Source organism: Cornus florida, unplaced genomic scaffold (genome assembly GCF_030987335.1).
Source record: "Cornus florida cultivar Cherokee Brave unplaced genomic scaffold, ASM3098733v1 CherokeeBrave_3.0.0_Hap2_Chr05, whole genome shotgun sequence".
NCBI lineage: Eukaryota > Viridiplantae > Streptophyta > Magnoliopsida > Cornales > Cornaceae > Cornus > Cornus florida.
The window spans coordinates 80,179,678-80,202,289 of record NW_026775575.1 but is presented as its reverse complement, the minus strand read 5'-3'; the positions used below and the strand labels follow the sequence as shown (position 1 = coordinate 80,202,289).

General features: G+C 32.2%; 1 protein-coding gene across 1 annotated transcript; it reads left to right on the top strand.

Annotated features, from left to right (window-relative positions):
- The first annotated feature begins 8,428 nt into the window (after nt 1–8,428).
- On the top strand, nt 8,429–9,594 carry LOC132307064 (histone H2A-like). The gene is made up of 2 exons (XM_059804722.1): nt 8,429–8,713; nt 9,153–9,594. The coding sequence occupies exons 1-2, from the start codon at nt 8,519–8,521 to the stop codon at nt 9,396–9,398; spliced, it is 441 nt and encodes a 146-aa protein (XP_059660705.1). The 5' UTR covers nt 8,429–8,518; the 3' UTR covers nt 9,399–9,594.
- Nucleotides 9,595–22,612: the final 13,018 nt, after the last annotated feature.

Genomic DNA, 22,612 nt, shown 5'->3' with positions numbered 1-22,612 from the left:
ATTTAAATCAATTACATAGATCAAATTTGTTACTGAACTAGACGTGCTTTAGGGACAACACTGAAAGTATTTTGCAACCCCAGCTCCATTCCAACCCCTCTGTTCCTCAATAATACTGAACCTAAGGTCTTTTATCACCCCATTAACATCCCCATGGTTCGTTTATAGAAGATGGAAGCAAGTACAGTAACAAACATTACAACAGAACTTAATATGCTTTTAAGAACAAAACTGGGAGCAACCATATGTGAACTGTAAACAGATTTGAATTTATGGCAAACAGATCAATCATATAACATATATTAAACATATAACTTCCAGTTATTGATTGATTAAACCCTAGAGATTATCTAGGTGCACAGAACACGAGCCAAAGAGAAGGAGAAAGAGAAGAACTTGCCTCTTTAAAGGTTTTGATCTGAAACCTTTCACCAACTTCTTCCTAGGTTTTTCATGCGACCTTAGTTCCATTGAACCTCCTCTGCCACCCTTGGTTTAGCCCACAAACATCTCTTAACCTTCCTCCTTGGTCCAGCCTACAATCCTTGGCCAGAAACTCCCAACTGTGTCTCTCAGTTTCTCTCAAAACTTTCTCTATTTTCACTATGCCGTGAATAGGGTTATCAAACCCTAGGGAGACGTATGATAAATATTTATACACTTTACTCAAAACCTAATTCCAATTAACCTTAGTCGGCCTAACATAAATCTCAAACGAATTAAAACAAAACCCTAGATGATAATCACACACTTAATTTATTAAAATAGTTATGATATGCTAGAAAAATAATTAATAATTACAGAAAACCAAAAATACAATTAAAGACAACAAGCTATTTAAATACAATAATTAAATAAAATAACAATTTGACACATAAACATACAATCACAAAATCAATAGACAAAAATGCACATAGAATGAAATTTAAATCTCAATTTTATCCTTTTTAATTTTAGGGGTATTACATCTAACAATTAGAAAATATACTACATTGAAATAAGAAGAAAGAATGGATAAGTCGTTCAGTTGCGGATCCTCAACCTTGAGACTTAAACTTCTAATAACCTGAAAAATAAATCGCGGGTTAAACCCTACGAGCAAGTTCTTTTTATCAAATATCTGAAAACCAATAAATAGATCATCTCTGATCAAAACCAAACCTAATAAAGTCTTTATCTTTAATGTACATAATTATATACAATATAATTATCACAACTATTACCAAGTTCATTAATTCCAAAACCATTATCAATGATTAACTAATAATCATACCTAGTCTAATCTACAATTTCTTTTAAAGAAACTCCTCTACCCCTGACTCCATCCTAGACCGCAATTTAATAATTTAAACCATAAAATATAATTAAAAGAACATTATATTAAATTCCAAAACCAATAATGATCTTAAGTATTTAACTCACACAGTCAATATCTAGACTTTGACAAATCATCCATATCACTACCAGTATTATTTTATTAATATGTATAAAATAATACATCAACCTGTAGGTACTAAACTATTCTACTTTAAGAATATCTAATCCTAATCCAACTTACACAAACAGTAACCATAGATGATACATTTTAATCATCTAACACACAACAATATAATTACACTTTGGCAAATTAACCATGCCATTATAAATATATTTGTTTATATATTGGCAATTCATCTATGCCTCCATGTATGTATATTTATTTATACATTGGCAAATCAACCATGCCATTAAAAATATATTTATTTATATATTGGTAACTCAACCATGCATCCTTAAGTATATTTATTTATACTAATAAACTAGCAACTCATCCATGCTTCCCATGTATGTATTTTATTCATACAAATACTTAGGCAATATATTTACGTCTATGACAACTCATCCATGTACAAATTGTAGGCTCAATGATAACTAATTTATACATAGATATCTCATGTAGACTATAAGTACATCCCTAATTTAACAACCAGTTTATCCATATATATACCAGATAAAAAAAAAATAATACTAATAATCTTAATTAACAGACATATATATACAAACTTCCCCTAATAATCCTTGATTATTTAAATCCTATATATATATATATATATATATATATATATACATATATATCCTTCCTTCCATATTAATCACGATTTAATAAAATTCATGTACACACATATATACATAATTATATATATATACATATATACCCCACATTCCATAACAATATAATAAGTTATTATATTTACGCAAAATAAATGCTACTAATCATTGTAGTAACACTCTATGGCTTTCCGGACACCAAGAACACCTCTTCTAGGAGTTGTTTTCAAACCTAACAGGCTTAAAACCAATTCTGGAAATTCACCGGACCTCACAGGACCTTAACGAAACCCTAAACAGTGCCTCACACTCCCCCACGTGCCTGGTTTCACCGCACGCGCTTCCACGCGCTCGTACATAGTGGCAGCTGTCCTCACGCACCTACAAGCGCTGTACACGCGCCTGATTTGCCCTCTGCGTGTGCTGGCCTCTCCTCATTGGTTGGGCGCACCGTAGCTACAAGATGCAGCCACACTGGATCAATCTATTGTTGACCATTCTACATCCACGGTACGGTACATGTGTACAGGCGCACCATCTTTCCATGTTCCGTGATGTACCTAATCCCTCACCATTGTATTAATTAATCTAAACCACCAGATTCCCATGTGCATCATCTTATCATGTGCCGCATATCACCGAATCAATCCATTATATATTAAGTTAATCCCATGGCTTAGATTAGGGGTTGCACTAATTTGCCGTGCAAACGACCACACTGGATCAGAAACCCTATTGATGCGCCGCAGCCTCTAATTCATACAACAGTATAAATATTTTATTTATGCACATTTATAATTATAACAAAATGCAAAAAAATATAAAATAAATTTAGAAAAATATCTAGAAAATTCTAAAAATTACTGAAAAATTCCAGAAACTCTAGAAACCCTAATTAATCTTAATGGGTCCAAGATCAACCTATAACTTGATTTTTAAAATATAAGTAACACATATATATACAATTTAAAATCTACTAATCCAAAAATAAAAATATAATAATTTATCCTTTTAGTTATTCCGATCTAACTATGATTTTAAACAATAAATTTAATCTAAATATTGATACTCAAGGTGATAAATTTATGGGTCCTAAGAGGAGAGTTAGAAAAAAACTTGCCTGAAGTTTTCGAAACAAAACCAACGCTTCAATTTTGGATTGTCTCTTTCAATTCCAGCATCTTCTTTCTTTAATCCGGCTTCCTCCTTGTTAACTCTTTCTTCTTCTTCTCTCTCTGTCTTTCTTATTTTTTTAACGTGTAAACTCTTTGACCCTAAGCCTTATGTGTATATTTATACACATTAAAACCTAAATCATATTCCTAGTAGGACTACCAAATAAAATAATACTTTTTAAATAATATAATATATATAAATATATATTATATTACATATACATATATATCTCCCATAATTAACCATTAGTTAATTAAATCATAAATTCTATATATATATATATATATATATATATATATATCTATAATTATAAATCATTCCGTAACACTTATTAATTAATTATATTTATATATAATTAAATATATACATTTATAATTATACAAAAATGATAATTTTAAATAATCATATAACCATGGGCCTTTATTAATTAACCCAACTAGGCTTCATCCCAGCCCAATACCATATCCTTTGGTCCAACTTTCCTTAAGCTCAATCCAATTAATTTAAATAAATACAATAATTAAATAAACACTTAAATTAAAATAACTAATTACATGAAGCATATAAACAAATAAGAATGTACAACTAAGTCACATCATAACAACACGTCAACGATTCAATCAATAATTAAGTACACAAACAATCAATCATCCTACCAATAATTCACAAAATATAAATAAATAAAATAATTAATCTAAGCACTCAATAAAACAAATCAAAAAAAAAAAAATACAATTAATTCAAATTAAATCAAATAAATCATTTAAAATAAAAATAAAAGTAATTAATTTCCATTAATAATTCCTTTAAAATATCGGGGTATTACACATTAGGTAACCCCGAAGAGGTGGTCTAGTTGGAAAAGACTTAAGTTGTGGTGCTATATGAAGCATCAGGTCTTTAGAGACCACGCCCGCAGATATTGCCCGAGCTTTATCTGATCCGTGTGGGAGGCACCTTATACGGATCATGTAGATTAGTTGAGGCAAAACCCCGGACACCTAGACTATCGAAAAAAAGGACATTAGGTAATAATGGATCATATATTAATACGTCGAGATGAGTTCAAGTTTTTGACTCATTTTATAAACTTGCTTAAATTGACATTCTTAAGGCAAATAAAAAAGTTATTTTTTTTAAAAAAGTTAATAATAAAAAATAGATGTAAAATTACTAAGTCATCTCCTTCAAAATCATCCCACATTGGGTTAGATAGCCAAAACACTATTCAAAGGGCTATCCCTCACTTTCCTTTTCAATCCTCTTCTTTCCCTCATTTTTTAAACCAACACAAGTTAATTAATTTCTCATTCTCATTTACTCCTTATTTTCTTTTCCTTTTAATTCCCCAAATCCAAACAATGCATTAATTATGCAATCAATTTTTTTTTTTTTTTTTTTGGTGTCGAAATGAATTAACAAGTAAAAATTTACTTGTTTACTGTGGATTCTTTACTGGATGGAATATTAATACTTCATTTGTAGGAAATACAAATTTTGGATGGAAAGTATAGAAGAATGAGTGGACAAAACATCCCTAGAGAAAATATTTTCTCATTTCATCTTTTTGTTCAGTTTGATTGAATACAAGATAATAAACTCACAATTTACTGTGTTCGTTATGAGAGAAGGGAATAAAGAGTTTTAAATTATTTTTACTATTATACCTATCATCGTCTAATATTGTAATTCATATAAGATAGAATTGTAATTTAAAACTTGTATAATTTATAATAATATTATAATTCAAAACTTTTATAATAGTCCCACTTGTTTTCCCTTATCTCTTCCGCCCATATTTGGATTGATAAAATTTTGTAAAGGAAGAATGGTGACTCATCCCTCCTATTATATTTTATGTCATTGTCTCATCTCTATCGAACAGAGAAAGTTTATTTCCTTTTTTTCTTGTCTTCCCTTCATACTTCTTCATTACTACCTACCGAACAAATCATAAATAATAATAATTGAAGGATATTACACACAAATACGAGGCACTCAGAAAGATGAGTTGGAAGCAGAATAAGAAGAAGAAAACCAAAAATGCGTTGGAGGAGTTGGTATTACCTAAGGATCCAAACGCTTAAGTTATCATTACTCTAGTCATCATGGTTTAGAGTAATTTAAACTGTTAAAAATAAAAGAATGGAAATATATTATATTATATTGAATTAATGAAGATTATATAAATGTCCTATATGTAAGATAACGTTTGGGGATAGGTGAATGATGAACAAGTAACTTATAAATAGTAATATGGTATGTGTAATCATATATGATAATTTGTAATATGCAAGAAACCTAGGTAGTAGGTAAAGTGGTAAACTTATAATCTAATAACCCCCCTCAAACTCAAGGTGAGTATGAAACCAACTTAAGATTGAAGGTAAGATCATGAAAGTAGCCTGACTGGAATTTGGTAGAGATAGGTTTTCATTTATGATGCAAATGGAGGTACGGTTAACAACTGGCGTGTCACTACTGTTGGCACAGTTACTGATTGTGTTTGACGTGGCAGCTATCGTGGCAAGTGACGTGTTGGCACCGCTGCTGGTTGTGTGGCAAATGTCGTGGTAGGTGACGCACTATTGTTGGCACCACTGTTGACTGTGTTTGAGGATGAAGCATTTATGAGGCGGAATAATGGCACTATTGTCGTGAAACTGTGATGATATGTCTTAGAGGATGATTGGGTGGCTAAATAAGGTTTTTGCTAATTATGAACTTGAGATTGGAGGTTGGGATACGGAAGCATAAGTTTGAAGGTGGGAGTATGAAGAATCTGTATGATGGAGGACATTTATATATTCAGGCTTTGACGTATCACTACTGTTGGCACATTTGCTGATTGTGTTTGACGTGGCAGCTATCGTGGCAAATGACATGACACTACTGTTGGCATCGCTGCTGGTTGTGTGGCAAATGTCGTGGTAGGTGACGTACTACTGCTAGCACCGCTGTTGACTGTGTTTGAGGATGAAGCATTTATGAGGCGGAATAATGGCACTATTGTCGTGAAACTGCGATGATGTGTCTTGGAGGATGATTGGGTGACTAAATAAGGCTTTTGCTAATTATGTACTTGAGATTGGAGGTTGGGATGTAGAAGCATAAGTTTGAAGGTGGGATGGGGCTGGTGGTGCCATCCCCAACGGTGACTACAATAAACTAATTAAGACTTTTTACCAATGATGGAAAAGCTCTGATACCATATTAGAAATAAATGAATGGGAAAATATTATATTTTATTGAATTAATGAATATTAAATAAAGGTCCTATAGATAATAATATGACATGTGTAATCATATATGGTAATTTATAATATATAAAAAATGTACGTGGTAGGTAAAGGGATAAATTTGTAATCTAACATAAATGATGGTGGTTGGACATTTGATAACATGGGTAAAACATTAAATGCGTTTAGTATTGATTCTGACTTTATTAGATATAATCACCATTCCTTTAGTTTGCCTAGTGCTTGAGTATCTCAAGTGAATCTTGGATTTTTTTATCTTCCAAATCCTAATAATTATATATCTCATTCAATGGCGGGGAGGATGTAGTTAGGGATGGCAATTTCCTCTCACCCAGTGGGTTTTTGCCCCACCTCGTCCCTAATGGGAAAGATTTGGTAGCTCCCTAAATGAGATTCACCCCATAATTAAATGGAGTACGCGAAACAGAGTTAGTACTTTGTGTTTCCAGAGTAGGGGTGTGAATGGTATGCCAATTACAAACCCTTCTTGGAGTAAGAGCAGGGTTGGTATGACATAATTTCTAACGGAATGGAATAGGGTTTAGCCAAACCCTCCTTAAATGTGGTTACTCTTTTTGTACCTTCTGTTATTGTTAGTCAATATATCCTCTGAGAGTCTCTAAGGGTGTGTTTGGTAGGGTTGATTTGGAGGGATAGGGAGAGAAAAGAAAAGAGAGGATAGTGTAAGTTTGTGTTTGGGTAACTTAAGTGGAGGGATAGGGAGGGATAAGGAGAGATAGGGAGGGATAGCTATCCCTCCTTATCTCTTATTTGCTTTCTCCTCAAAATTGAGAAGATAGGGAGAGATAGTGAGAGAAAGGATAGTGATTTTAGTGGTATTTTGATAATACCAAAATTAGCCTCCACAAATCAATACACAGATTTATTATTCCATCCAAGTCCCATGGTTATGAAAGGGTAAAAAAGTAATTTGTCTATTATCATTTCTTTTCTTTTCTCTTCTCTATCTTATCCAAACAAAAATAACTATCACTTCTTTTCTTTTCTCCCCTGTCTATCCAAACACAAATAGAAATTATTACTATTCTTTCTTTTCTTTTCTTTTCTTTTCTTTTCTCACTAATACTATCCTTTCTTTTCTTTTCTTTTCTCTCATAACTAATACTATCCAAACACACCCTAAGGGCTTTAGCTAAAAGGTTATTTCAAAATTATGGAATTGAGATTGTGTCTCAAAGTTTCGAATATGAAATTTGTTCCTCAAATTTATAGTGAATCTGAGATAATATATTAGGGTTTTTGATTCGAGATTGCCCTTCAAAATTTTAGCAGACCATGGGATTTTCACTTGTTTGGAACTATGGAATTTTAAAAGAGAATGAATTTGAAGGAATTCTCGAAAATTTGATAGAATTTTGATAACCAGCGCTTATCTCTCATATGGGTCATATTAGTTTTTTAACTTGCCAAAATTATTCTTCTACCAGGACTCCTTGATTGTAAAATGAACAAAATTTGTTTCATTTCATTTTTTTTTTTTACTTTACAAATTCTGGTTTATTCCAAACTTACAATTAGAATGTCTTTCTAATTACTACAATCTAATTTTTTTACCAATTCTAATTTTAAATCCCAAAAGAATTTAATTAAAATTGCCAAAAAAAAATGAGTATTTTATGCAAGCAAATCGTTGCCGCGAGCACACTCAGAAAGTGTGCCCGTAACTTTTTGAATATGATTGAAAATTTCCGGCGGGAAAAAGTTTGATGACATGGCAATATTCATTATCTACCTTCATTCTGATTAGTCCATTTTGAACTACACGGATTGTGACAACGATCATCCTGCACCGTTGATAAATCATCTATGAACGAATCAGATTAAATCGCCAAACAAACCAGGTGTGCCCAAGACCGCTTTATAAAAGCGTGCCTACACAGCCCATAATCATCCGCAAGGTTTGCTCGGACAATTAGATCAGAGCTAGATTTATATATTATATATCTATATAGAGAGAGAAAGTGAGTTGAGAGATGGAGAAGAAAGGAGCCGGTGGAAGGAAGGGAGGTGGCCCAAGGAAGAAGCCGGTTACCCGGTCTGTCAAGGCCGGTCTGCAATTCCCGGTCGGCAGGATAGGTCGCTACCTGAAGAAGGGACGGTATGCGCAACGTGTCGGAACCGGCGCTCCGGTTTATATGGCCGCCGTGCTTGAATACCTAGCGGCAGAGGTAAAGTTTTCTCCATCTCTCTCTGTATTGTATCTGTGTATGTAATAATCTATATCCATGTGTTTTGGACTTCAGATCTGTGATTTAAGTCTGGTTTGATCTTATGTTGTTCTGCCTTCTCTTAATATCAGTTATATAAGAATTATTCTTTTACGATCCAATTTGGCAAATTTTCTTTTTAAAAATTGAGTTATTTCCAGATTAGATGAGAAAGAAAATGATTTCATTTCCTTATTTAAAGGATTTAGTGTTTATTAATTTTAAAGCTTGAAACTTTGATCTAAGGGAAAAAGCTTCTACCTGAATCAACTTATTGATGTTTCCTACATTCCTATTTTTGTTTTTGACCCCTGATTGTTTACTGAGAAAATGTTATGGTTTTCCCCTTTTGAATTTAGGGTTTGTTGATCTTCCTCTAAGAATGATTGTTTGGTTACAGGTTTTGGAATTGGCTGGAAATGCTGCCCGGGACAACAAAAAGAACAGGATCATCCCAAGGCATGTTCTGTTGGCAGTGAGGAACGATGAAGAGCTTGGAAAGTTGCTTTCTGGTGTGACCATTGCTCATGGTGGAGTCCTCCCAAATATCAACCCAATTCTCTTGCCCAAAAAGACTGAGAAGGCTGGCAAGGAACCCAAGTCTCCATCCAAAGCCACAAAGTCTCCCAAGAAGGCTGCTGCTTAGATTATTTCCTCTACTATCTTGTTACCTCCTCATTTCCTCTGTATGTAGTTTTGGTTCTAGGGTTTGTTTTATTTTATTTTTTTTGCTGTGCAGAGTAATTGAAGGATGAGAAAAATGGACCATTGTAATCTTTGAATGTCTCTGAACTTCATGCTAGAATTGTTCCAATGAATGAAAAGCTCTGTGTTTTTGGGGATATTTTGCCAAGGATTGTTTGCATGTTTTTGGGTTTGTCTAATTATTGTACTGTGGTATGGATTTGAAGTGATTAAATGTTTATTTATTTATTTATTTATTGGGGGAGATGTTTTATGTTTTTTCGTGGTTTGTTCTTTTGGACTGGTTTTTTTTTTTTTTTTTTTACAGAATTGGGGAATTCAAAACATGATTGATTGTTTTTTTCATTTAAAAGCAAGCCAACTCTCATTGATGAGAATTTGAGAGTACCAAAGAACATGAACACCAAACAAAAAAAAAAAAAAACCAGAGATAAATTTCAGTAAAAAATTGGTGAAAGTTGTGGAATTATAAATTATAGTGGTAGTCATTTATTGAAGAGGGGTGTTTTTCAGTGAAACTTGTAAATTGCTACTGTCGAGTAAGCGATGCTATCCTTACCACGAAGTCTCATCTGCTTATTAAATGTCAATGACACTGATGAGGTTGAAAACTTGGCCTGAATGATCTGAAGACATGTAGATAAGACCTAGTTATTGCTATGCATGGTCAAGAAAATTATTTATACATTGCTTTGCGCAACTTTAGTGAGCATAGGCCTCTTGTGATTTTTTATTTTGCTTTGAAGTTTTGAAGGAACATTTGGGATAATTTATACTCCATTTTGTAATAAACTGAATTACTTATGTACTCTGATTATTATAGGTGAAATGAGTAAATGTTTCTTTTTGTTATATATCTGCTAATCGTAATGAAATTTATTCTCTGATTGCTTGTGTTGTATTTTAGTTTCCATACTTGGAGAAATGGACTTTACAAGTTAAAGAGGCATTTAAAATTTTCATGTCACCTTTTGAAATAAAAATCCATGACCATGTGTAAATATGGGCACTTGAGGGATTCGAATGTATCATAACTAAATGACTTATAAAAAAACATCACCACTATTTGTAATAAAATATATACGGTGGTGTATTAATGTTAAAAGAAGAAAGAAGTACGAATTTTTCTGCTCTGGTTATTATGGTTATGCTTAGAACTCCAAATCTGAAAAAGAGTTGTAAATTCATTACAATTGTAGGATATTCTAGCCCAAAAGGCTGGAATGGGTTGTTGTTTTGGTTTAAAGTGAATATTGGCTACTAACTTAGACCTTTCTTTAAGTGATTTTCTAAGAAATCAACTTGCATTTTTGCACATGCATACCGCATATTGCGTAAATAAGTTGCCACAACTGCAAAACATTGGACAAATTGCTAAGGAAGATAATTAAAATGACAACGATGTTCTTTCTTAATGAGTCGAAATTCCAAAAATTTACCATTCTTAAGAAATGTGCTTTGGGCAATGCAAACAATTGTTATTACAGAATATTTTAGAGGAAAAACACTTAAAAGATGCTGGTCACTAAGGCCTTTTTACACCTGACAGCATGCAAATTTGTCATGTGAAAGAAAGCTCGAGCTTAGGGAAAGAGTTCCCAATTTTCATTTGCTCAAGCTGTCCAAGCGTAAGTCAGCCCTTACCTTAGACTGGATCTAGTTTCATGGTTTGGGTGAGCCCGCTAGAGGGAGTTAGGCTTTGTCCTTTGATCGGCAAGCTGGTGTAGAGACTGGCTCTTGGAATGCATATTTGATTGTGCATAGCCTTGCCATTTTCATTCATGTATAGACCATGATTGGGATAGCAAGATTTATACTCACATTTTAACCCAAAAAAAAAAATAAAAATTTCACACTCACATCTAATTTGATTCTTAAAAATTAGCATACTAATTTGTCATTCATGTCTAGACCATGATATAGTGTCTCATGAAAAAATACAAAATGAAAAATTTCATGTCATATGTATTTCATGAACTACTAGTTTAAGTGGTGAACTAAATCACAATACGAAAATGAACAAATTTGTTGATGAGCTAGCAAAGTGTGTAATAACTTCCTCGCAAATAATCATCATTTTGGTTGAGCTACTTTTGATGACAACAAAGAAAGTCTAAACAAAAGTATGGAAGTACACGTATATTACAATACTAAAATCAACCGGTATTTGAGATATGGGAGGAAATTAAAAGCAATTGGTGCATTCGCGTTTTATACACCCTAGTTTTAAAAACTTATTATAAAAATCACATAGAGGGAGAAGGAGAACAAGTTTTTCATTTTTCTCTTTTAATGGTATCGGCTGATTCTAATGAATGAAATCTCATCCTCAATCCAACATTTTTTAGAAGGTTGGTTAGATTACGCTGCAATTGCATTAGTAGTATTTAAAAACTACGATAGACTGAATTGAGTTGGAGATGTGATCATGTGATACACTGAATTGATTCTGCAAATATATTACATGAGCCGATCCCTTCCCTTTAACTCGATCACCACCTCTTTTATAGACCCGTTAGAAACCCTAATTCCTTACATCGATCTATCCCTTTCCGAAATCGTCGTTAAATCTATAAATGAACATTGAACAATTCCATTTTGTAATACTGAATTACTTTTCTACTTTGATTATTATCTATAAATGAACATTGAACAATTACATTTTGTAGTACTGAATTACTTTTCTACTTTGATTATTATGGTTAAATTGAGTAAACGTTTCTTTTTTTTTCTATATCTGCTAATCATATTGAAACTTATTTTCCAATGGCCAGTATTGTCTATTAGTTTTCCATCCTCAGAACAATGTACTCTATGAGTTAAAAGGGATTTAAAATTTTTATGTCAATGCTTGTGTTATTTTCAATTTTAACGCTCTAGTATCATTTTATATTTACTATGTATTCTATTTAATCCAATGTATTACACAATACATATGTATTTAGAATATAGTGTGTCACATATTTGGTGTGTTTCACCGGCCAGCAACCTTTTGATGTTGTTCTGGGCCGTCAATTATCAAATCGACAATGCATGAAGGTCACGGCAAATGAACAAGTATAGACCATGAAGGTCACGGCAAATGAACAAGTATAGACCATGATTTTAGAGGAAAAACACTTGATGCTGGTCACTAAGGCCTTTTTACACCTGACAGCAGCAAGATTCATACTCACATCTAATTTGATTCTTAAAAATTAGCATACTAACTTGTTATTCATGTGTAGACCATGATATTTAGTGTCTCATGAAAAAATGCAAAAAGAAAATTTTCATAAACTATACTAGTTTAAGTGGTGAAGTAAATCACAATACGAAAATAAACAAGTACATGTATAGAGTCTGTATTACAATACTAAAATTAACAGGTATATGAGATAAGGGAGGAAATTAAAAGCCATTGGTGCAAGTTTTTAATTTTTCTCTTGTAATGATATTGGCGGATTTTAATGCGATTTTAATGAAATCTCATCCTCAATCTAATATTTTTTAGAAGGTTGATTAGATTACGTTGCAATCGAATTACTAATATGTGATAAATTGAATCGAGGCTGGATATATTACATGATTCTATAAATGAACATTGAACAACTTAGACTTGACTGGTTAAAATCTATATTACATTAGATGGTGTTAAATCTATAAATGAACATTGAACAACTTAGACTTGGCTGGTTAAAATCTTAAATATGACTCATTTGTTTAGTAAATAAGACAGAGTTAAAAAAATCTGAAAGTAACACTTACAATCTCATTTACATAAAAATATATTATATTTAAATTATAATATTTAAAAGTCTAAATAGCCAAATCCATTTATAAATATTTTTTTTGTCCGGCACAAAATTCAGTGATTGAGATTACATCGTGGATCCCATTTTTCAGGATATGTTTTTTCAGTATGTAAGCTGTTAAGGATGGGTTAACTAATTTCATTTCAGAGCAATTGGATACATCATATTTCATATAGACATAATACATGATTAGTCCCTGCTATTTTTGAGCGATCCAAATCAGCATCATTGCAGTTTTTATCTGAGAAGATTGGGGCTAAAGGTGAGATGCTATCAAAAGCAGGAAGGTAAGTGTTATTGTCTTCTGTTCTGGCTTCTTTGCCAATTTATGCTGCTCAACGCTTTAAAATTCCTGTTAAGATGTGTGATCAGATTCGCAGTCAGTTTACCTCTTTTTGGTGGAGTGGGTCCATGAACAAATCAAAAGTGTATTGGATTAGTTGGAAGAAGATGTGTGCCTCCAAAGCTGAAGGGGGGTTGGGTTTTAAGAACTTAGAAGCATTCAACATGGCTTTATTGGCAAAAATAGCGTGGAGGCTTGAAGTAGGTGATGGCTCTCTACTTTCAAGGATTTTCAAGCAGAAGTATTCCTAGAGGGAGGCTTCTGGATTCTGGTTGTGGCTCTAGACCTTCCTGGGTTTGGAGGAGTTTGTCCAGCGTAAAATGTGTTGTTGCTAAAGCTTTGCATTGGCGAATTGGAGATGGGTCAGATGTCAATTGTTGGGAGGAAAACTGGTTACCAGATCCAAATTTTCCTACAATTTCGTCCAACCACAATGGCAGTCATATTTCTACAGTTTTTGAGTTGATGCTACATGATTCTAAGACTTGGAATGAAACCTTAGTCAAGCACACTTTTAATGAGCGAGATGCCAAGCTGATTCTTGCACTTCCCATTAATATTTTTGGTGGTTCCTCTGATGGTCGATTTACTGTGAAAAGTGCTCATAAGGTAGCATTCGACTTTGTGGATTCCTCTCGGTCTGATGAAGGAAGGTCCTGTAGTAGCATTGATCAGGAGTTTATTCCTTTATGGAAGGGTCTATGGAAGCTCAAGACCCCTAGGAAGATTCATTTTTTCATGTGGCAGTATTGTCACGAGCGTCTTCCTATTTTGCGCAATCTAAAAATGAGAGGTTTAGTGGAGAACGCAGAATGCACTGTGTGTGGGGGAAAGATGAGACTTTAGCTTACCTTTTTTTGTTTTTGTCCTGTTGCACAGGCTGTTTGGAAAGCTAGTCCTTTACGTTTTGATTTTTGTGATGAAACTCAAGTTTCTTGGAAGCAGGTGTGGTTCCGCTGGAATGGAATTTGGTCTCAAGTGGACAACTATGTCGATCATTTAAGTTTGAGAGCTTTTATTTGTTGGCAATTATGGAAGGCCAGGAATGATTGGTATTTTAATGGAGTTAGGTGGGAACCTCAGAAATTCTTGATAAATCTATGTTTAATTTTTATGAGTTTCAAGGTATTTTTCTTCAAGATAAAACTATGGAAATGCCAAGCTCTAATCTTGCTGATCCTTCTCCTCGTCACCACAAGCGGATCGCCCCAGAAAATGGATTGTTGAAGTTAAATTTTGATGCATCTTTTGCGCCAGGGAAGGATTTCTGTGGTGGTGGGTTTTGTGCTGAGGGACTCGCAAGGAAGAGTTGTGGAGGTTGGCACCACTCTTATCCAGCATGTGGGGAATGCAGAGATGGCAGAAGCTACTGTGTTTCTTGTCTAATTACGTACTTTTTTAGAGGGAAAAACATTTAAAGAAGACGGTTTCTAACACAAAATTATAGTTCACACTGATTCAGTAACACAAGAATCGGTTAGGAGGGCTTGTTCAAAAAGTGCATCGACTTTCGGGTGAATTAATTTGAATTTAGTTATATGAACTTTAATGTTTTTATTAAGTGCAAGAGTTTCATTTGTCTCTGCAATTGTGCAAACAAGATTGATTGTGTTAGTCGGTCTTCACAGTTTTGGGCTGTTAACTATTGTGTCACTATCCCTTGACTTTTAATCATGTTGTGTGACTGTATTAGAGAAATGTTAGTTCATGACATTCATGTGCAAAATTTTATTTTAATTTGTGAAAAAAAGGCAGGTATTGTGCGTGGGAGCATGGGCATTCACATTGAAGTCATGGCTCTTAATTTGGAAAGTGTAATGTTACTGTGATGTTCTCTTGTAAAAAATAAAATAAATAAATTAGTGACAAATTATGCATTAGAATCACACCATGTAACCGGTCTTCGAGACTAGGAGAGATAATATTTAGTCGGATTTGTATTTACAGGATTTTGTATTTATCTCTTCTAACCACCGCATCATTTAAATGAGATATCATCTCTGCTGGCTAACTTTCTAATCTCATTGCTGTTTATCTCCTTTGAGATATTTAGGTGAGTCAAATAGTCAAAACATTTGTTTTGTATGGTAAAAATTACCAAATTTAATTATAAAAAAAACACACATGCAATTGGTATGATTATATGCATTTTAATTTCTTAATAATAACTTTCAAAATAATCTGAGTTTCCCTCACTCTCATCTTTCTAAATAAATTTACAATATTCTTTTATGAGAGGATGAGAGAGGGATTTGAAAACATTTTGGGAAATAATGAAATATTGGAGGAAACCTAATAAAAATAGTAATAGATGTACAGTCCACCCATCACTCCCTCCCTCCACAATCCTTCTCTAATTGGAAGGATTATATTCTACAGTTTCATTATTTGGTACAGTTTGCTGAAAGATGTGTTTAATCCTCTCCATCGATAAATATTTACAACATATCAATTAAACGAGTACTTTTGCGCAGATGTTTATATAACATGTTGTGATATGTAGGAAGACAACTTGAGAATGATCCGATAAATTATTATTTTCTTATAGGAAGTCTAAGATTATATTCTTGTAATAAAAAATAATCAGATTTTCATATTAGAGGGATTATTTGTCTAAAAAATACTACTACTATTTAATTCTGATAAATTACTCATAGAGATTTTAAAAGTATTTGTACTCAAACCTCCCCTCTATTCTATAGCTATTTATAATTCTACCTTTATACTTCAATATAATTAAAGAATTAACCAATTTACTATCTTTGAGTAAATGAACACAATAATGATGCCAAGTTTTGTATAATGGTGTAAGAACTGATGTTCATTTGAAAGCAGTAAGTTGTGCTTTAAATATATATATATATATATATAGAATTTATTAATAATAGTTGAATTCAAAACAGTGAGTCTAATGAAAGGTTGGGGGTCATGTAGGCATCCTTTAATTTTTATTTTTTATCTACATCTAACGTATCTTATTATTATATAGTCACATATTATTGTATGGTGTTGGGACCTTAGTCTTAAACCCTTGACCGAGCATTAGTTATCTCGTAAGCAAAAAAATTAAATAAAACTGTTACAAGATTATTAGTCCAAACCAATCAGTAATTGTCACCTAAACAAAAAATTAAATATATTGGAGAAAGTTTTAGAGTTCTCGTCAATCTCCAAAGTAAGGAAAAAAAGGAAAAAATTATACATTGATGACCCTATTACTACCACAGCCGTACTTTCATTCATTAAGTTTCTCTCTTGTGGGCTAAGTGTTGAGAGTGGACTCTACAGGACATAAATTGTAATCCTAGAACAATAGAAATTAGTAGGATAATAAAAATTAGGGAAAGTGTAGAATGTCCGGAAATTTACAACTAAATGTAAAAGATACTACAAAATAACATATTGAATTTTATTTATACACAAGTCATATAACATGAACAATAATATAACAATATGTAATCATAACATTTTCATTGAAATGAATAATACATCAATTTGATTAGCATGAACCTAATAATAGATCATAGAATTATCATGTTGTATAAGAATAATGAAATAAACAACATTATTATCACAACAACAATAAGAAATTATTTGATAGAATAATATAAGAAAAAGGAGAATAATAAAATAAGTTAGAAAGAATCGGTTTGGATAATGAGAGGCATGCCAACAGTATCTATGGCCTCCTTAATTGCAGGTCACAGCGGTTCAATATGGCTCCAAGATACAACCCATATCCGCCGCTGGTTTTTTTCTAGTCACGTCCGAAAAGAGATAAAATTGTACTAGTCTTGTCTTCAAAATTGTCCCAAACACGATATAAAATACTCTCTATAAAATTAAGAGAAAAAAAAGACAAGCTCGCATCCTTACACTGTTATACACTCAAGTATATCTCCCAAAAGTGTCATACACAAAATATAAAGTTCAAGTTGTAACATCTTTCAACCTTAAATATATAATAATTAATAATATAATAAATGTGGGAATAAATAAGATAATAATAATATATAAATAATATTAATAATTTTTATTAAATATGAGCAACTTAGAAAATATCCTTATAGAATTTTGGTTATCACACCATTTATGTATAGAAAATATTCTTAAAGTTTTAATTTGTACAAATACATCTCTCCTAACACATTTAAGATAGAGTTTGCCTAAATTGCCCTTCTACTCACATTTTACATATTATTTAAAAATACATATTTTGTAAAATGACGAAAATGAATATAACGCAAAAAGACGTTGTGTAGCACAGGAGGGGTGTGATATGCACAATAAGCATATACTATAGAGGTATTTTCTGCACTTTATCCTAAAAACTATCATTGTTTTGAATTTGAACACCATTTTTTTTGTTATGTAAAGAATTATATATGTGTGTGGGTGTGAAAATTTATTACAAATTGTAAAGTTTAAAAAATTAAATGTATATATATATATATATATATTATATATATATATAACAAATAAGTATCTTTAATTTAATTTTTTAATTATATATTTTAAAAAAAATGATAACTATATTAAATTTTAATTGAGATTATATTTTTTCTTTTTTATAATTATAAAAGGAGTTGGGAATGTGATATACTCTCCATTAATCTGACAAAGAACAAGTATTTTTTTTTTTAGATATTTTTTTTATCTCTATTTAACCAGTAAAAAAAATACATATATTAGAACTTTCTAACTTATGAGTGACATTAAGTCCTAGTAAATGTATAACTCTCAACTGAGAGAGATATACTATTATGTTAGAAGAAATATATAGAGAAAATTTATTCTTATTATTTTTTTAAAGGTGAGAGAAAAATCCTTATAAAATGGATTAAATGTGCACATAACACCATTATACTATGAGATTATTAGTATACCAACCCCTTGAGCATCTTTGAAAGAGTAAAATGGATGTCATATTTATGTTTGAGGGGTATTTTCACACAATGTTAAAAGAATGGACTTGAATCCTCTAAGTTAAAGATTCTCTAAATTATCATAAGTTAAATAAAAACATATCTACTGTTGGTGTTAAATCACGTTAACTAATTTACAGAAACTTTGAAAAGTGCACTGTTTTGAAATAAGAAAAATTTACCAAATTTTAAAAATTGTATCGTTTTGAATTAAGGAAAATTCACCACACTCTAACGACGTTTAATATCGTTATCTCTTCTTTATCTTTTCCAAAAAAAATCCTCCCCCTCACTCCTCTTTATTCATATTTGAAACAAGTCGCGTCTCTGTTTCTCTTTTAAATAGTAACAAATTTTAGATTGTTTTTCCTAGTTGGTGATACTCACACAACCCCTGTTTCAAAGGATTGTTTGCACGAAATTTTTAGATTTTAGATTTTTTTTTATCATTTTTATATTTGATTTGGGTAATACAACAAAAAGGTAATGAATCCGTTAAAGCAGAATTCAACTCAACCATAGGCATGTTTTTTTCTTTTTTTGGAAAATAACCATAGGCATGGTTAATATCACTACAAACAGTATTTTAAAGCAGTAGCATAGATTAAGATATCACGCATTTATAGTGTCATCACTCTACATATTGTATTAAGATTTTTTTTTTGCTGAAAAAAGATTTAAACCATGTAATGTCCATTTTTTTCAAAAATAGAGGATTTTTTTTTGATGTAACAGTCCCTTTTTTTTTTTTTTTTTCTTGGATGCCATTTAAATAGAGGAATTTTGTAATTTAGATTTCATAAAAAGAGAGTGAACCAGAGCTTCTAGGCATCAAAAACCGTGGCAAAAAACTTTCATTTTTGGTGCGAAATATTCCCACCAAAAAACGTGGCAATGAACATTCATTTTTGGCGCGAAATATTTCTAGGCGCCAAAAAACGTGGCAAAGAATAAAGAGGAGAGAGAGGGAGGATCTGTTTTTTGGAAAAGATAAGGGAGAGATAACGATGTTAAACGTGGTTAGAGTATGGTGAATTTTTCTTAATTCAAAACGGTGCAGTTTTTAAACTGTGGTAAATTTTATTTATTTCAAAGCGATGCAGTTTTCAAAATTTCTTTAAATTAGTTGACGTTATTTAATACCAGCAGTAGATAGGTTTTTAATATTACGTGTCATTCTATAAGGAATTCAACTTACGATAACTTAAAGAACCTTTAACTTAGAGGATCCAAGTCCTAAAAGAATAAGGGGGTTATTAGTTGTAACAACCCTCACTCTATCCGGACACAATATCATCCGCTTTTGGCTCCCTCAAAGTGCTGAACCAAAAACTTCCCAGGACATTTTCGAAAGAGTAAAATAGCAACTTTATGTTAGATTTCTGTTTGAGAAGTGTTTCTGCACACTGTTAAAAGAATAAAGGGGTTATTAGCTGTAATAGCCCTTACCCAACCCAAACACAATATTGTTCACTTTTGACTCTTCCGAAGTGATAAACCAGAGACTTCCCAAGACATTTTTAAAAAAGTAAAACGATAACTTTATGTCACATTTCTGTTTTAGGGTATTTCTACACAATGTTAAAAGAATAACGGGGTTAATGGCTCCCCCAAAGTGCCGAAACCAAAGGCTTCCCGTGACATTTTTGAAAGAGTACTAAAAAGGCAATTTATGTCAGATTTCTATTTAAGGGGTGTTTTCGCACAATGTTAAAAATAATAAGGGGGTTATTAGCTGTAACAACCATCACCTTATTCAGACACAATATTGGTCGCTTATAGCTCCCCTGAACCACCCATCTTGATACTACTATGTTTTCGCACAATGTTGAAAGAATAAATGGGTTATTATTTGTAGCATCTCTCATCCTACCCAGATACAGTATTGTTCGCTTTTGACTCCTTGGAACCAGAGACTTTCCAGGAAGTCACCCATCCTGGTGCTATTCCAGAATAAACAGGCTTAACGTTGGAGTTCTGATGAGTTTATGGCTATCATAACTTTAAAACTCGTTGTGTCATAAAAGGGTGTTGAACCTCAATATAGCACTTCACATTTCTCAAGCGATGTGAGATCATGACACCATGTAGTCTACAAATATGGTAACTTGTCCAACGTCTCACACCCGTCCACATCACACCTGCTCACAGAAGTCGTCACATTAGCATACATTTTCAAATATGAGATGAAAATGTTACATGCAATATACATTAAGGATGTTTTCTACACTTAACCTTATAAATTATTAGATAGTCTTGAGAGTATTGATCATGATCGACCACCAAAAGCTTATCACTTGCTTACTTCTCCATTGGTGATTGGCCGAAACCGTGACCATAAAATAATCTCCTGGGACAGTACTTGTATGAGTACGACTGCTTTAGCAAATCCAAGTTTTTAAAAAATTATCTTCCTTGCTGGAACAACTAAAATCAGGATGTAGGACACGAATGTTGCATAAGTTCTGAGCTTGGTTGGTGAAAACTAAAAATTTGATTCGACTTTCAAAGCTTACAACTTTAATGCCCCTCGTACTATTTACAATCGAGTGTTTAAACTTGTTTCTTCAAATAATTACAATTGGTTCAATGTGCACCCTAACATCTCCGAGACCAGATTATTAGCTTAATCTTGTCAAATGAGTCTATATGCTAATTAAATACCAATAATACAACACATACCACAACTGCAATTTTAGACAGATTTTTTGTTTTTTAAAATAAAACATTCCAAATTCCGAACTCAATTTAGGATTATGATCTCCTTGCAAAAGTTTCGAGGTCAACATGTCTTTTGCTTGTTAAGAGGTCAAGAAAAAATCATGGTGTCACTATTTCTTCCCAACATAACCTTCATCTTTAAAAAAAAAAAAAAAAATTGTGATCTCAGATGAAGGAGACATCCTCCAAGCTAACATGCATTTTCAGCTGTATGAATTAACAGTCCATCAATCACCACCAAATTCACGCTTTACAAATTTAAAGTCGATCAAATTTAATATATATTACAGAAATATATATATATATATATATATATATATATATATATATATATATATAACATTGAACAAAAATCAAAATTATTGTCTTATAAGGATCCCTAGACTGTATTTGGAGTGATTTCTTACGGATGGAAGAGAAAAAGGAGAGAGAATAAACTGGGATTCTGAATTTTTTGTTTATTATTATTTTTTCAGTAAGCATTTTTGCATGACATTGGTTTCACAGATTTTTCACCTGTGTACAGAATTCCATTTAAATGAACGTGGTTAACTTATTATCATGGAAACCTCTATAACTTTGCTTATGAATTGATGAAAATTTAAAACTTCTTGGAGTTTAAAATAGTTTTCTTAAAACATCATTTAGGTTTAACTTAGGATAAATTACACTCACACGCTTTGAAGTCTGATTTTATTTCACCTAAATGAACATTTTTTTTACATGAATTTTGAGAAATGTCTCAGTACTTTTTACATATAAAGTGACTTTATGCTGCCCTTTTGACATGTTGTTGACTTGAAAAAATATATTCCATTTATTAAATGACAAAAATACCCTAAATCCCATTTAAAATTACAAAAATGCTCACAAGTTAAAACGTACTTTTATATTTTCCTTTCACAAGACCCCAAAAAGCATTAAAATGGAGCATACAGCCGAGACCCAAAAAGCATTCAAATGGAGCATACAGCCGCATACAGCCGAGACCCAAAAGTTCAACCAACAAGAATAGTTCGACCAACTTCATTAATAGACCCACCTTATTTAATTGGATGGACAATATTTAGACAGTGGCCCTAGTCTAAAGAAGGTGAGAGAAATGAGATTGTTTATGTTTGAAGACAGTGAGCAATCGAGAGGAGAGGGTACAAGATGGACAATATTTAAACGATACAGGGCCACTTGTTTCCAGCCTAAAGAAGGTGAGAGAAATGAGATTGTTTATGTTTACTTTTGAAGTTTCGATTTCATACGAGTCTTCCTACAGAATACATGAACGTAATCGGTACAAAATCGAAGATTTAAGAGTTAATTTTCCCTCGAGTAATAGTGGCGTATCATAGAAAAAAGACATTCGCTACTGTAAAGG